Consider the following 16,705-nt stretch of genomic DNA (forward strand, 5'->3'; position numbering starts at 1 on the left):
TCTGATGGACATGGACTGAGATTTTGCCTGAGTCCCTTGAGTCCAATATCTCCTAAGGATCTGACTCTATATTCTTTTAAAGTTATCCCAGGATCCCAAAGGCCACAACCAGGACTTAAAATGTTGTGGAATTTAAAATGATGGAGGTTGTAACAGAGGGTAGATATAACAGAGGGTGTTCCATAGGGAAGAAAATGTATGAGCAACGGCTCCTAAGTAAGAGAAGGCAGGGCACATCTGGTAATAGTGAAGTGTTTGTTTGGAATATACACAGTACTCAGAAAAATAGCAAGAAGAAGCCTGGAAAACTAGTCAGGGCTAGATTTTGGGAGAGTCTCAAAATCAGAGTCAGACATTTCTTGAAAGAGTAGTTTATGCTCATTGTCAGGAATACCTCACCTGCAATTCACATCTCAACTCACTGCAGTCATAAAACTGCCGCATGGCATAGACTCCCAAACAGTGGCTTCAATCAGACATACCTGTATTTATCTCACCTAAAAGAAATCCAAAGTTAGGCAGTCCAAAGTTTGTATGGTGGCCCTATGAAATTGTTAGAGATCCCGATTCTTCTCAGTTTACTCCTCCACTATCCTTAGGGTGTGACCCTTGTCCTCATGGCCTTTATTCCAGGAGGCTATGTGTCCAGGTAAAAATCAGATTTTCTATTAATAGGGAAGGAGAGGATAATGTATACCGGAGTAAACAGTTATCGACCTATGCCACAAGTGTGAAACTATCCCCTCCGAGGTCACCAGAGACCAGACCACTACCTGACTGCTACAATCCCTAGACATTTTTCAGGACTTTTCTTGACCTCTGGGTAGTATTCAACACTATTGACCCCTCCCACCTTTTGAAATATTCTCTTCCTTTTGTTTTGTGGTGTTACTTTCTCCTGCTTTTCTCTCTGTCTCCTTGGTCAGTACTTATCTTTCTCTCTCCTGGGCTCCTTTTCCTTCACCTATGCTGAGGTTGCTGTTGGCCTCCAGGGCTCTTCCCTGGGCCCCGTCTCTTCTAAGGTTTTTATTCTTCCCAGGCTCAGGGAAGAGCCGTTAGTATTCCATATCTTAGTGAAAGGGGTTACCATCTACACATTTGATCTCTCAAATTAGATTCCCAAAAGTTGCCTTTGACACTTCCCTCCTCCACACCCCTTTCCCTACATCCAATTATTCATAAAGTCCTGCTTTTTATTTCTTTAATATCTTCTGAATTCAATCACTTCTCATGACCTCCACTGCTACCACTCTAGGCCTAACCACAATCATTGCTTACCTGGATGACTACTCTCCCTTTTTCCAGGAAGACATCTAATTCATACTCCTAATGGGTTAGGCAGCTAGAGTGGTGTTCTTTTTGGAACACAAATCTGTATTGCATCCAAGCCTAGAACCCTTCAATAATATCTCAGCGTTCTCAGGATCAAGACCAAAGTCTTTATCTTGGCATTCAAGGCTTGCCATGATTTGAAAGGGATGGGAATTTGGGGTACTAGAACTGGAAGAAAGGAAGGGCTGTGTCTAGTGTGAAATAAAGCCCTGTAGATGGGGGGAGAGAACTTAGGAGGCAAGAAAGCGGTGAGCTGATGTCACAAACTTGGAGGGAGCAACAATTTAGAGAAAAAGTCAGGAGAACAGAAGCCCACCATGAATATCTGTGAAGTATGTGTGTATGTGTGCATGTGTATGTTGAATTGCCCATAGAACATAGGGATTCATATTTTATTTGCTTAATAGAGGAAAAGGTGATTTCATAAAGCAGAAGACATAACCATTTGAATTACTTTTGATATAGGAAACATATTGAATATTAATTCTATAACTGACCACTGTGTTGACTTTTATTATGGTTTCTAACAGCATTAACTGATGCTCTCAGGTTGTCCAGGTCTGCATTCATATACTCTGTAATTAATGATAATGTTGTCTACTTTCAATTTTTTATACATCTTATTTTGTTCTCTTGAATAGACCCAATTATTAATACTTATGTGAATTTATTACGTGGTAAAGGTGCCATTTCAAATCAGTGGGGGAAAAGATGGATTAATTTGCACATGGTGTAGGGATGAGGCTATATTTTTGGAAAATAATTAATCCTTATACAAAATAAATGTTGGAGTGATCAAACATTTAAATGTAAATAATAAAGCCATAAAACTGCTTGGAATAAAATCAGTGATTATTATAACATAGGAGTGTGGAAAGCATCTCTAAGCATGAAGCAGAATCTAGTCATGGTAAAGGAAAACCTGATACATTTCACTACATAATAATTAAACCTTTTTGTATAGCAAATATTATCCTAAATAACATGGAAAATATTTGTAGTATATGCAACACATAAACGTGCAAGAGACATTGCTGGTGGAAATGTTATTCTGTGTATCTTTTTAAAGTTGACAAGTTTTGTATCAAAATGGAGTCAGCACTGCTTGTAATAGTAAATAAAAAGATGGAAACAATCTAAATGTCTATGTATCCTGGACTGGTTAAATACATTATGGGACATTTACAGAGAAAAGATTATAGAGCAGTTAAGAAAAATGTGCACTATGGAAAGCTGTTTAGAATATACAACTGGGGAAAAAAAAACAAAGCCTGGTCACAGAACAGTAGGTATAGTGTACCATTTGTGGGGAGAAAACCCAAATAATTAGTATATAAATAGAAACAAATCTGGAAGAATGTATATCAAAACGTTAATAGTGGTTATTTCTGGGGCATGAGATAAGGATGGCCTTTCATTAGTATGTTACATATTTCTGCATAATTTGAAATTTCACAACTACAACACGTTACTTTTGCAATAAGCAATATATATATATATATAATATATATATATATAAACATATTCAATGAATGAATCGCTTTGAGGCGGTGGTTTTGGTTTGGAATGGCTTCAGACCGAGCCTGGTACAGTGGCATAAACACGGGCTTCGGCGTCAGACAGCCCTGAGCGGGGCCCCATTGCCCCACCCCCGAGGAAGGAGAAGGGGGGTGGCAGGGGGCTGCGGAAAGGGGCTGGGCTGGGCTGGGCTGGCTGCAGCTCTAGTCCAGGAGGCTGAGACTTCGAGAGAGACTGAGAGAGGGCAGACGAATTCCGGACTCGCTAGAGGACAAGGTGAGGGACGTTGAGATTGGGGTTTCCAGACAGTGGTTCCAGTCCCCTCGAACCTAGAGCCAGGCAGGTGGTCAATTTTTACTGCACCACTGCAGCTAGGGGAGAGGTTACTCGGAGTGGGATGTAGGCAACGAAGAAGACCAAGAGAGTAGTAGGCTGTATGGATTGGAGAGCAGAGGCTAGTTGAGGAAGAGGGGGAGAAAAACTGGGAACCGGGCGTGTTGAGTGGTGGACGGAGAATATGAGGGGGAAGGGGAATACTGAGGGGAAGTGGAAATTCAGAGAAGAAAACAGGGGATGTAGAGAAGGGTTAAGGAATACTGGGGGAGGGGGTGCAATGGTAGCATGAAGGAGGATGTAAGGAATGGGAATACGGAATTCTGTGGGGTAAGTAGGAACGGCGATGGAGAAATAGGGAGCAGGCAGCAACGCAGAGGGAATACGGAGTAGTACGGAGTGGGGGATAAGGAATGAGGAGCGGGCGGGGGGAAGGGCAGACTGGTTGGGACGGAGGCCCCCTAGGGAGGCGGAAAGGGGCGGGGCCACTTCCGGCCTGGCGGGGGGAGGGCAGTCTGAGTTTATGAGGGGCTCAGAGGGAGTGGACGAACTCAGGAGTAGTAGAAAGACGAGGTGAGCAGAGGGGCCCAGCTCTGGATCCGAGCCCGGGAGGGGTCGGCCCCACCCTCTGGGATCTGGAGAAATCCTGCTCTAAGGACCGGATCGTACCGGATCCATCCGGCCGGGAAGGGAGGGGACAGGACCCTGTTTGGCTGGGCCCAAGATGGAATCACTAGCTAAATACTGATTTGAGGAGGGGGGTGTATTAGGGAAAGGGCGGAACCAAGATGCGCTTGGTCCCTGTTTGGAGGGGGGCGTATTATGAAAAAGGGCGGGACCGGACGGTGCTGTGGACTTGGGCTGGATGTCAGTAGGGGAGGGGCCTGGACCACCAGACGCTGCGACAATTTGAGAGGGAGGCTTGTTGGGGAGGGGGCGGGACCGAATGGTACTACGAACTTGGAGAGGGGCGTGTTGGAAAAAGGTACTGGACTGAGTCTCTATTACGCATGCGCACCATGGATCGCTGGAAAGGGGCGTGTAATGAAAGGCCAGCTTGGAGACAAGCCAGCTGCCGAATGCGCATGTGCACGTTGGACATCAAAGAAAGAGCTTCTGCTGGGAAAGCGGGCGGGGCTGAGATGGGCCCTGCAACGGATGCGCATGCGCACTGTCGACTTGCGGCTGGGGGGGTGTGCACTGGGAAAAGGGGCGGGGTCCTCAGAGCTGCCGCGCTGGCACATCTTCCTGGAGTAGGGGAGGGTACGGCTGCAGAGAATTGAGATCTAGGCGCTCTGGATTACTGAATTTGAGAACGGAGTCCTTGGGGGGGTGGGGGGAGGGTTTGGGATTGGGACCCTAGGGAAGGTGGGTATCAGCCTCCAGGCACGGCGGGAGAGAGGACGTTAAGTGAGCTCGCCTCTTGACCCAGGCCTTTTCTCCTTCAGGCTCAGCTCTTGCCAGGCCAACTTGAGACATGTCTGACACAAGCGAGAGTGGTACGGGTCCGACCCCCTTCCAGGTAAGCCCTGCTTCCGCCCTCTCCCTAGCTGCTTTTGCTCTCCAGCCCCTGTTGCTGCCCCAAATCTCTTGGCACCTCCCCTCCCATCCCAGCCCTTCTCCATCTACCTCCCTGCTTTGTTGCCGCCTCCCTCCCCCAAGTAGAGGGAGGGAGGAGGGGAGGAAGGAGGGAGGAAGAAAGGCGGGAGGGAGGGTAGGCCCGCCCCTCTTCTGCTCAGAGGAAAGGGAGGCCTTGTTGGGCTGAGGTGGTCAGAGCGCACTGCAAGTAGGAGTTACTATAGGTCAGAGAAGTGAGGCCCTGGAATTTTGGGGCCATTTGCCTAGTTGGGGGTGGGGAGAAGGTCTGTGAGCTTCCCTGCTTCCTCTTGCAGGCTGAAGCTTCAGAAGAGGACCGTGGCTTGAAGATGCAGACCCTATTGACAGTGACCCAGAACTTGGAGGTCTCAGAGGCACCGAAGGCCTCAAAGGCACCAGAGGTCTCAAAGGCCACGAAGGTCTCAAATGCTGCAGGAGTTTCAAAGACCACAGAGGTCTCAAAGGCCACAGAGGCTCAGGAGGTATCTGCCACTCAGGCCTCAGCTACCACTAAGCTGACTGATACCCCGGTTCTGGCAGCTGAAACGAAGAATCCGGCAGCTGACACCAAGATGCAGAATACTGACCCTCAGGCTGTGACAACGCCTGCTACTGAGACCAAAAAGGTCAGCTGTGGGGCTGATACGAAGGTCAATACAAAGACCCTGGAGACTGAGGCTGCTGCCTCTCAGGCTCTGGCAGATGAACCTGAGCCTGAGGGTGCAGCTGCACAGGCTCAGGAGAATCAGGATACTCGGCCCAAGGTCAAGGCCAAGAAAGCCCGAAAGGTAAGACCCTTGCCTTTCTGTTTCTCTCAGTTGGTTCATGGTTCTGTAAACCTTTAGAAAGTTCCCTCTGCTCATCAAGGCTGTGGCGGGACACTAAGAGAAATGTGATATAATTCCTGTTTTCAGAAAGCTCACAGACTGGTGGGCACATGAGACAGGAATACAAACAGCTGCAATCTGAACGAAATGCAGTTTATATTTACATAGTAGCTACCATATGTCAGGCCTTGAGCTAGGCACATTCACACAGGTTATCTCATTAAATCCTGAAAGTAATCTAGTTTTGTAGAGAAGGAAGCTGAGTCCCAGAGAGGTGGAGTGACATGTCCAGGGTGGTATAAGCGGAGCCAGTGGTGCACACAGGAGGAGAAGAAGCCTCAGGCCCCACCCTTGGGTTGCTCCTGGCCTGGTGGGAAGATGAAACTTCTGCTTGGAAAACAGTGAAAGACAAATCCAAGACTCAGGCTGTTACTACAAGGGTGGGATTAGAGGGGACTTCAGGAAGGGAGAAGATGAGGAAAAAGGACCATCTGCATCATCTGGCAATGTTGTGCTTGCTCTCCATTGATGCAGGTGAAGCATCTGAATGGGGAAGAGGATGGCAGCAGTGATCAGAGTCAGGCTTCTGGAACCACGGGCGGCCGAAGGATCTCAAAGGCCCTAATGGCCTCAATGGCCCGCAGGGCTTCAAGGGGCCCCATAGCCTTTTGGGCCCGCAGGGCATCAAGGACTCGGTTGGCTGCTTGGGCCCGGAGAGCTTTGCTTTCACTGAGGTCACCTAAGGCCCGTAGGGGCAAGGCTCGCCGCAGAGCCGCCAAGCTCCAGTCATCCCGAGAGCCTGAAACACCACCACCTCGGGATGTAGCCCTTTTGCAAGGGAGGGTAAGAAACCTGTCCTCTCCACTCAGCGTTATTCACTGCTTTGCCTGCCCTCTTCTCTGCCATCCTCTCAAGTCTTCTGCAAGCATGTTTTGATCGTTCCATCTTTTCCTCCTCTCCCAGGCCAATGATTTGGTGAAGTACCTGTTGGTTAAAGACCAGACGAAGATTCCCATCAAACGCTCAGGTAGAGTTCTACTAACCCTCCCTTCCCCCAGCTCTGTTCTCCATTGCCCTCTCCCCCATGTGCTGAGGGCATTTCTTGCTCTCCTGCTCCCACTTATGTCCTCCTAAAGTTCTAATTTGGCAGTAGTAGTATCTCTGTTCATTAGCTCAGAACCTGTTTGTGCCACCCACAGCAGGGTTGGTAAAGGGTCTTTAGTTTGGGTATGGGGGCCACGCGGCTCCACTTCCGCCCAGGTGCTCGCAACACTCTCCCCTTGCAGACATGCTGAAGGACATCATCAAAGAATACACTGATGTGTACCCTGAAATCATTGAACGAGCAGGCTATTCCTTGGAGAAGGTGAAGGGGCAGACCTGGGGGATGGGTGCAATGGGGTAGCCTTGAATCAAACAAAGGTGTACATGTCTCTCCTGGGGGGTACCACAGAGAGTAATCCAGCCCCATCACTGTGCAGATGGGCAGACAGTGGCCTAGCAAGGGGCATAGACTAGCTTGAGGTCACACAGCAAGTCAGTGGTAAAATCACAGCTAGGACCCAAGCCACCCAGCTTAGTCCTGACTTCTGTCCACTGCTGGACATGTCCTATAATGTACTTCAGATGCTCTCTCTCCCTTTCATTCCCCACTCTCTGGCTGCCTAGATTGTCACTAATCACAAAGATGATGTTGATTAAAAATAATGCATTTGTTGCCTGTTTGCAGTATGCTGGCCACTCAGCTAAGTGCTTTAAGTGCATTATCTCACTGATGTTTCTCTCTCTCTCTCTCTCTCACACACACACACACACACACACACACACACACACACACACACACACACACACCCCTAGGCACAGGGGGAGCTGTGGGATGCCCATTCTGTGATCTCACAAGTTGTTTTCCACATCCGCAGGTATTTGGGATCCAATTAAAGGAAATTGATAAGAATGACCACTTGTACATTCTTCTCAGCACCTTAGAGCCCACTGATGCAGGCATACTAGGAACGTAAGCTGGGAAAGGGCTGGGGTGGGAGGGAGGCTTCTGTTTTTGTCCGTGGTACTACTCCATCCCTGTCCTCTCCCCACATCCCCTTAGGAAGTCAGGAAAGACAGAGCCTAAAAACCCCTATTCCAGCTCCTGCACGTAGTTGGAGCCCTGCATACAATAGTGATACCTGATTATGATTGACTGGAGGGCGTAGAAGCCTGGGGCAGGGCACTCCTACTGTCAGGTTTTCTGTTTCTCCAGAAGCTTCCCAGGAAAGCAGACCTGTCATTGCTTATCTCTTCCTGTTGGCCTTGGTAGAATGGTTCTCACAGGAGGGCTTCCTGGTATGAGTGGCTCATGATGCTTGAAGGGCATGAACATCAGTGGGGCCATGCCTAGAATTCTCTTGGAGCTGAGGGGTCTGGGAGAGCAAGAAGGGACTCACATTGGCTGGGTGTCCGGGTTGTACTGGATTGACAAATACAAGTACAATTCTATCCTCTCAGCAACCTGGGGAGAGGAGAATGTGATTTTCCCATTTTATGAATAGGAGAGTCTAAGTGCCTTGCCCAGGGTCACATAGAGCTTGAAGCATAGACTGGGCAGAATTCTCTCATATCTGAAGAATCTGGGAGAAGCTAGCCTAGTGAGCTGGCTGGTGTTTTTTTTTTTTTTTTTTTGCAGATTGCTGCTGGATATAAACCTTCTCTCTGTCCCATTATTCCCCTAGGACCAAGGACTCACCAAAGCTGGGTCTCCTCATGGTGCTTCTTAGCATCATCTTCATGAATGGAAATAGGTCCAGTGAGGGTGAGTGGCTGGGCTGGCAGCTGAATGGGGGGTCATGGTCGGAATTCCACATGTTCATTTCCTATCCCTGTTTCCTTTTGCCTCCCCTTGCAGCTGTCATCTGGGAGGTGCTGCGCAAGTTGGGGCTGCGCCCTGGGTATGACTGGGCTCTGTCAGTGCTTGCTGTCTGTTTTGTCCTTTGGCAAAAGAAGATGGTCCCAGGATTGCATCAGCCTGGTGGTCTGGTGGAGTGGGCGGGGTTGCTGGACTGGGTAGAGGGTCCAGGGTTCTGACCTGGGTGGATGGGGAAATGGTCCTGCTGTCTGTCTCACTGACTCTTGGGCTTCTGTGGAGCTTCCATCTTATGTTGGAAGCCTCTTTTCCATGTTGGAAATGTCTCTGCCCACATCTGGGAAGTGCAACAGCCCCGATTATATTTATCTATGTATGTAATTGTGTATGTATGTATGTATTTTATCATTTTCTGCTGTCAGGATACATCATTCGCTTTTTGGGGATGTGAAGAAGCTCATTACTGATGAGTTTGTGAAGCAGAAGTAAGTGTCTGTTTAGTGTTCCTGTGTTCCATGCATTTTGCCTGTCTTAGAACTGAGTAATAAAGCTGTGGTGCACGTGCGTGTGTATATGTGTGCGTATGCAGGTGGTAGTTTATTCCTGAGGTGGTGGCAGAGAACAGAAGCACACATTTCCTGACCTACTTGTACTCTCACATATGCCTTTGGAACAATTCTTCAAGGGAGGGATTGTCATCACCAGTATTGTACGCGTGAGGAAACTGAAGCTGAGAGGTGAAGTAATTTGCTCAGGGTTATTATACAGGTAGCAAACGGAAAAGTTGTATTTAGATCCTGGCCCCAATACCTTAGTTCTTTTTTACTATGCTAGCTAGGGCTTCATAGAAATTAATCTCCATAAAGAAATGCCATAGAATGGTAGCTTTAAGCAACCAGGTACTGTGCTGGGGTCTTGACTAATACATCTCATTTCATTTTCATAACTACCCTGCAGAATAGCTGCTGTCGCCTCATCCCCTGTATCAGTTGAGGAGCCTAGGGCTCGGAGAGTGGAAGTCTGAGCATGGCCCCGGCTGGTAAAGGATCCATTTGGACCTGAAGCCCAGACCTCCTGACTTTTCTGGCCAGGGCCCACCCTATTCTTGGTCCTTGGAGAACATGTGTGCACTCATACGGGTGTACCAGCACACACCTGTGGGCTCACACACAAATGGTCGAGAGTATGCATGGAGTCCACTGCTCTTGGTTGACCGTTTCTTCCCGTACAGTCATTTTCTAGGGTGGACTGTCCCAGGGTTCAGCCAGGCCACGGACGAGCCCCATGGTGGGGTGTGCTCAGAGCAGGGGGCCTGAAGAAATGGCTCCTCTGTTTACAACACACCCAACAGGAACCTGGGTTATTGTGACAAGGGGCACAAAACTCGTGGCCTTCCTATGAACAAATACCCTACACGTGCCCCCTGCACCTCCACGTGGCTGCTGGGCAGGACCAGTGAGCTAGGGCTGAATATTGGGAGAAAAGCTGCAGTATTTAGTGGGGGAGTTTGCCACCTAAATGCATGAGTGGGCCATGAGTGGTCTTACAGACATAAAGGCTTTGAACCTCTCTTTTCAAGGTACCTGGACTATGCCAGAGTCCCTAATAGCAATCCGCCTGAGTATGAGTTCTTCTGGGGCCTGCGCTCTTACTATGAGACCAGCAAGATGAAAGTCCTCAAGTTTGCCTGCAAGGTAATTGGAGAGCTGTCCAAGCCTGGCATACCAAGAGCATGGGGTGCCACTGTTTAGGGTAGGCTGTGTGCAGAGCAGCCTGCGGCTCATGCATGAACATTCTGAAGCCTGTATTAATGTGCAAACACTCTATCTGAATAGTTTAATCCTTACAACTGACATGTCATTGCCTTACTGCAGATGAGAAAACTCAGGCTCAGAGAGGTTGTCAAGTGTTATGTCCAAGGTCACAGAGATAGTAAGTGTCAGAGCAGGGATGGAATATTAGGTGTATAATTACTGGTAGTAGTTATTGTATTACTATAATTTGCATCCTGTAGGTGCTCAGTGTTCAGATTCTGATCCTTCAGATGGTTGTTATTCCTGTTTCAGGTACAAAAGAAGGATCCCAAGGAATGGGCAGCTCAGTACCGAGAGGCAATGGAAGCAGATATGAAGGCTGCAGCTGAGGCTGCAGCTGAAGCCAAGGCAAGAGCTGAGATTAGAGCTCGGATGGGCATTGGGCTCGGCTCTGAGAATGCTGCTGGGCCCTGCAACTGGGACGAAGCTGATATTGGACCCTGGGCCAAAGCCCGGATCCAGACGGGAGCTGAAGCTAAAGCCAAAGCCCAGGAGAGCGGTGGTGCCAGCGCTGGTGCCAGTGCCAGTGGCAGCTTTGGTGCTAGCACCAGCCTGACAGCCACTCTCACGTTTGGGCTCTTCGCGGGCCTTGGTGGAGCTGGTGCCAGCACCAGTGGCAGCTCTGGTGCCTGTGGTTTCTCCTACAAGTGAGATTTCAGGTATCTATTTAGACTTGGGGGCAGCCGGGCCTCATGGGAATGGGATGAGGAGCTGGGTGGTTATAGGAAGGCCAAGGTTGGAGGACCACATGGAGAGTGTGAGAAAACAGTACTTTTGGCATTTTGTTCCTTCTTTTTTGGTGGATATCAATTGACTTTTTGATTTTCTTTTACTTGTGTTTTCAGATATTCCTAATCCCAGCAGTCTTTCTCTTCGAGCCAGGGTGCATCCTCAGAAACCTACTCAACACAGCACTCTAGGCAGCCACTATCAATCAATTGAAATTGACACTCTACATTAAATCTATTTGCCATTTCTGAGTTTATTGCTTTTTTTGGTGGGCTGTCACATTTTGGTATCACATTTTAAAATGAATTGGGAAAGTTTCCACCTCAGTCTGTGCTTAGCTTTAGGTGACATTGTCAAATAGAGTAAAATTAGAGCAAAATTAGCATGTCTCTCTAGGATAGGTTGGGCCCCATCTCTAGCCTATAGAGCAGGCAGGATTGCAGTGGTGTGAGGAGTCATGGGGATTATAGGCATAGAGGACACACTTTGAAGAAGAGCCCTGAGGTGGGAAAGTCTGGAGCAGAAAAATAGAGGAGATTGAACATCAAGTATAGACTCTCCTTTTGAGAAATTTGGGTAAGACAAGAAGGAGGGAGAGGGAGGTAGCTAAAGGGAGATACAGGAACAAGTAGGGATTTTCTTGGGAAAAGAGAGAGAGACTTGAGCAGGCAGGAGCCAAAAGACAGGGAGATGTTGAAGGCTGGCTCGTGCAGCCCAATCCCTGAGGAGGTGGGCGGGGAGGACCTGTGGGAAGGGACTGTACAGAAAGGACTTGGAGAGGGGACTGTGGAAGGATGTTAGGCAGTGGGGAAGCCCCAGTAGAGCATGGAGCCTATGGTTTTTGGGAGACCCCTTCCCCGTGGCAAGGTGCTCAGTAATCTTGTAGGGATCAAGATGAGTGTTAGTTTATTCCAAGGTTTTCGTTCTGTTGTTTGGTTGTGGAATAAGGACAAGGCCAAGGGCAGTGAGTGTGTGTCTGAATCTTCGTTGCTGTATCCACAGTGACACATAGTAGGTTCACAGAATGGTGGAAGAGATGGACCATGGGAACCAGGCAGGCTTGGTGAGGAAGATGAGGAGATTGTGTGACAGACTGGGAGACAGTGCAGGGGTTTGTGGACAGGAGTCTCTGAAGTCTGAACAAGGCAGAACATTAAGTGAATATACTAAGTGCCTGCTACATGCCATGTTCTAGGTGTCTGGGAAGGAATGTTGAGAGAACTGGAAGGATAAACTGGGGCACTAGTCAGATGGTCAGACGCTGGGATGATTATATTTAAGAAGACAGCAGAGAGAACTCTGGGTGATGAGAAGGTCCAAGGAGTAGGTGGTTAAACGGGAGAGAAGGTGATGGTTCCTAGACATGAGGGGTCAATGGCCTGGGAAGATGGGGTATTGGTTGGGTTATCCATTTGGACTGTGAAATCACTCAAGATGGAGGCAGGAGTTGGGGTAGGAAAGAGCACTGTGAGGCAAGTGCCGAAGTCCCTTCGTGTAGTTGAAGATGCCCTCCCAGCTCCAGTGCCCACTAAGGCATGCGGCCCGCAGGCAATCAGAGATCCACCTTTGTCCTGTTTTAGGGAGTATTTCCCTCGACCTTTCTTTCCAGGAAGCTCTCATCATCTAATTGCCACGTTACCAGATTCCTTATCTGGGACAGAGTCTTGCAGACAATGAGGCTCTAGTAACAGCTGCCTTTCCCCTCCTGTAGACTGTAAGCAGTAAAGGAACAAGGTTTGCTGCTTAGGGAACAGGATCTAAAAAAGGAAAAAGCTGCACCTGGAACAAGGTAGTTCCTTGCCTGTGGTCATGGATTGAGACCTGCTTTTGCTGCCGAGGTTGTTCTTCACTGGAAGCAAAGTTTCTTCCATTAATTCCATAGGCCATGGTTCCCTCGGGGTGGATAGTACCTGGGAGAGGTAAACAAGGCCAGAGGCAGCTTAGACCTAGGAAGGACTCTCTAGTGGGTGGGCACCACGTCCGGGACCCTCTCAGACTTCCAGGTGATGTCCATCTGAAAATGGAATGGGTGGGGGGGTGATGGTGAGGGGTAGCAAGGAACTTGGGGACTGATTCTAATAAAAATTGAGTTCAGAGTGCTTGATAGAGATAAGGGTGAATCATAGTCATGAAGAACTCTGACCTTCCCACTTACCTTCCCTCTGCAGACCACTAGGTTTGCAGGGCTTCCTACCTCTTCTCCTTTCCTACAAGGCTTAGACTTGGACAGGACAAGTGATGGACTTTTTCTCACTACCCAAGTGTAAGGACTGAAGGCATGTGAGGCAGGGAGGACGAGATCAAGTCCAGTTCCAGGCAAGTGGGGAGTGGCCAGAGCTAGGAAGAGGGAGTGCCAGGGGAAATGGGGATAGACCCTGGTTCATGTTTTTTGTCAGCTTGGAGGTCACTACTACAATGAAAGAACTCCCACAGTATATCATTAATTCCAGATAATTCTAGAATGTATCATATATCCTCCATTTGGCTAGGAGTGGGAAAAGCCCCTAGAGCAGTTTATCTATTTTTTATTATCACCCCTCAAGAAGCCTATTTAGACATTTTTGTCCTAATTGCTACCCCCCATGAAATTTGAGTACCACAGATATACTGTATATCTATTTAATAACTATGTACATTTGCACTTTATACATAAGATATTTTATTCAATACAGGGTTTATAATGACTAAATAAAATGTTTAAAAGTTTAACAGTTTGTAAAAGCTATGAACATTTAACTATTTGCTGAGCAACTTTAAATGTAACCTATTTACACTAAGGTATCAGAGTACATATGTAAATTAGCAATTTATATAACTGATGATATTAGCAGTGTAATCAAAATTTTAAAATACTATTCAAACTTATTTTTTCAGCAGAAGTAAAACAAATGAAGTTTTAAATTAATTTCTTAAAAATTATTTTTAGTGTAATTAACTTTTAAGTGTTGCTTGATATGAGAAATCTTAACTAGCTGCTGGATATTCATTCAGGTATCATCAACATTTTTCTTTTCAGTACTTGGCATAATTAATGATAGATTGAATAACTTTTGTAGAATTAAATGAAAGCCATTTTTCTTTAATTCTCAAAGCCCAAACAACACACAGAGCCACTGAGGATCAAACATAAAGGCAGTCAATGGCAGCCAAAAGGCACAAGCAGGTCACTTCTGCAAGAATGAGCAATAGATTGAAAGTCTTCCAATCATAGTCATCTATTTGCCATGGTTTTGTAGTGTTGATCTTGCATACATTTTGTGTATTTTCCTCATTGTTGCTCATGTGAAACCCAAGAAAACCCAGTAACAGAAATTAAATATTTAAGAGTAAGATTCCTCAGGTAGGGCTGAGCTTTAGAGGGCCAAAAACTATTATAATTTTTGTGAAAGTTTTTTTGTGATTTTTGTCCCCCACAAGGACCAATTTTCACTCCCTTGTGGGGTGATTACCCACCGTCCTATCTGCTCTTTACCCCTGCATTGAGAATAGAAACCCTACAGCAACATTTCACCTGGACTGAATAAAACAAGGTAGAATGAATGCTGAGTTGGGTGCGGGGAAGAAGAGAGAGAGAGAGGGAGGGAGAATGAGAGGAAGAAAAGAAAGGAAGAGAGGGAGGGAGGAAAAGAAAACAAGAAATATCTACTAGAGACCAACCATTTGTGAAAACAAAATGGATAACAATATTTTTCTCCAAACTTACACTTTCAAAAATGCTTTGGTCCAACATAATACTATTAATCCATGTACAATTGCCATTCATCCCTTCAAAAGGAGATCACCCCAAATCTTATTACCTACTATCTCCAGCCTCCAGTCTAGGAATTTTTGGGTGATGTCCTTTCCTTCTCTACCTTCCTTGCAACCCATTCTAGATATGCTACAAGCTATGAGCTAGGTTGTGCATTGAACCACCATGTCCTGTGAGTGTATGGGTACTGTATCTTTTGGATAATCACTGTGTATGATGTGGATGAAGGTACTAAGGGGATTTCCTGGGACTCATATACTCATATATAGAAGGTAGATTAAGCCCTGCTCCAGTAGGTCCAGCAATCCTGAACTGCAAGTTGTGCGTTATGCTCCTGAGACGCTAGAGGTTGCCTCCACAATGACTGTGTGGAATCTGAGCTCTTGGAGGTCCTATCTGTATTGGCTGGCTATAATATGCATTGACCTTTTGCCACTGGACATGGCAGTGGTAGGGTCATGCAGTGAATCTCCTGAGTTCCAGACATGCTCTTCCTTACACCATTGTGTAGCAGAGAGATTCCCTAATTCCCCTTGATAGTTGGGACCACTCATCCCAGACACATAGTAAACACCCTTTTTTTTTGCCTATTGGTTCAATGTCATGAGGAGCTCCAAATGGCCAGGTGGAAGTCTCAACTTCCTGTGAATCAAACTTTTGCAATTGTTTCACTAAGTGAAGTGATGAGAGGTTCCATTCCCATTTCCACCCTTTGGTTTCTAGACCTGTGTATTCTGTTTATGGGAGAAAGAGCATCATATATTGGTCGTTGATTCACAGAATACACTGAATTCTGCAGGATGGCCCCCAGACCTCACAAAGTGTTGTTTCCTAACTGTCACCAAAACTAAATCTTCCATAGGCCATCCCACACTTCTGCAAAGGCGGTTGCTTATGGGTGATTGCCCATCATCATTAGACCATTTGTTTTACCTCTTTCACCGTGAACTGTGTTCCTTGACCAGAAAAAAATATTGTATGGGATATCTCAATGATGTACAAACTGTATAAAGTAATTAGAAAATCCAAGGATGGTGGTGCTGGTAAAAGCACCAGGGAAGGCAAATCCATTCCAGAATATGTGATTATTTCCATAAGGATAAATTGATGCCCACTCCCTGATGGAATAGGTCCAATGTAATCCCTCTGTCATCCAAGGATTTGTTGGTCTCCCCAGGAAATGGTGACATATTGGGGTTTCTGCTGTTGAGAAATTGGGCATTCAACAGTGTTGGTAGCCAAGTCAACCCATGTGATGGTAAATCCATGTCAAATCCCTGCATAACATCCATCCCTTCTACAATGGCAGTTTTGTTCACTGGCTCATATAACAAGCACTAGAATGTCTAGAGAAAGAGGCTGACAGATTTCCACAGGCTGGGTCATCATGCTCCCTTTTGTAAGCATTCACATGAGACACAAATATTCTCACACTCAGCCCATTCCGAGAGATCCGTTCACTTACTCCTCATACATACGTACGCAAAGCAATTAGACTGTGCCTTACATGTAATAAGTGCTCTCTAAGTATTTTGCTGCCTTTTTGTTATTGCTCAGTTCTCCATTCTTGTTCCTTCCCAGTGTCTGACCATCTGACCATCTGACAAGACTGTTAATTGGCATTGATCAGTGTGCTGGCCAGGTCACTTTCTGAATTAAGAGATCAACCAGATGCACAGCTCCGAGTTTTGCCTCCTAGGAGAATTTCCCTTCCTTACTTCCCATCAGGGTCACATCTAAGTGGGGCTTAGTTCCTACTTATCATACAGAATCATCTGCAAACCATGCTCCTGGGTTTTTTCTCCTTCAGTGAGCTGGTTATTGGGAACTCACCCCAAGGGCCTAGAAGTGAGCTGAAGGAGAGCAAGCGGTGTGGCACGAGTAGGGACTATGGGAGTTTGCACCTCCTATAACTCACTTTTGCTTTCAGGACCTGCTCCAGACTGAC

General features: G+C 46.9%; 1 protein-coding gene across 3 annotated transcripts; it reads left to right on the forward strand.

Annotated features, from left to right (window-relative positions):
* Nucleotides 1-3,023: 3,023 nt before the first annotated feature.
* Nucleotides 3,024-11,257, forward strand: LOC309796738 (melanoma-associated antigen D2). Of its 3 annotated transcripts, none has more exons than XM_082610042.1 (13): nucleotides 3,024-3,126; nucleotides 4,632-4,705; nucleotides 5,076-5,567; nucleotides 6,141-6,449; nucleotides 6,570-6,633; nucleotides 6,893-6,972; nucleotides 7,526-7,620; nucleotides 8,333-8,412; nucleotides 8,506-8,548; nucleotides 8,886-8,948; nucleotides 10,043-10,157; nucleotides 10,530-10,936; nucleotides 11,123-11,257. In XM_082610042.1, the coding sequence occupies exons 2-12, from the start codon at nucleotides 4,661-4,663 to the stop codon at nucleotides 10,926-10,928; spliced, it is 1,785 nt and encodes a 594-aa protein (XP_082466168.1). In that variant the 5' UTR covers nucleotides 3,024-3,126; nucleotides 4,632-4,660; the 3' UTR covers nucleotides 10,929-10,936; nucleotides 11,123-11,257. The 3 variants fall into 3 exon arrangements, with proteins under 3 accessions (XP_082466168.1, XP_082466170.1, XP_082466169.1); XM_082610044.1 differs by lacking the exon at nucleotides 3,024-3,126 and adding an exon at nucleotides 3,681-3,756; XM_082610043.1 differs by lacking the exon at nucleotides 3,024-3,126 and adding an exon at nucleotides 4,390-4,446.
* The last annotated feature ends 5,448 nt before the right edge of the window (nucleotides 11,258-16,705 follow it).

This window comes from Mesoplodon mirus (genome assembly GCF_964341445.2).
Source record: "Mesoplodon mirus genome assembly, chromosome: X".
Taxonomy (NCBI): Eukaryota; Metazoa; Chordata; class Mammalia; order Artiodactyla; family Ziphiidae; genus Mesoplodon; species Mesoplodon mirus.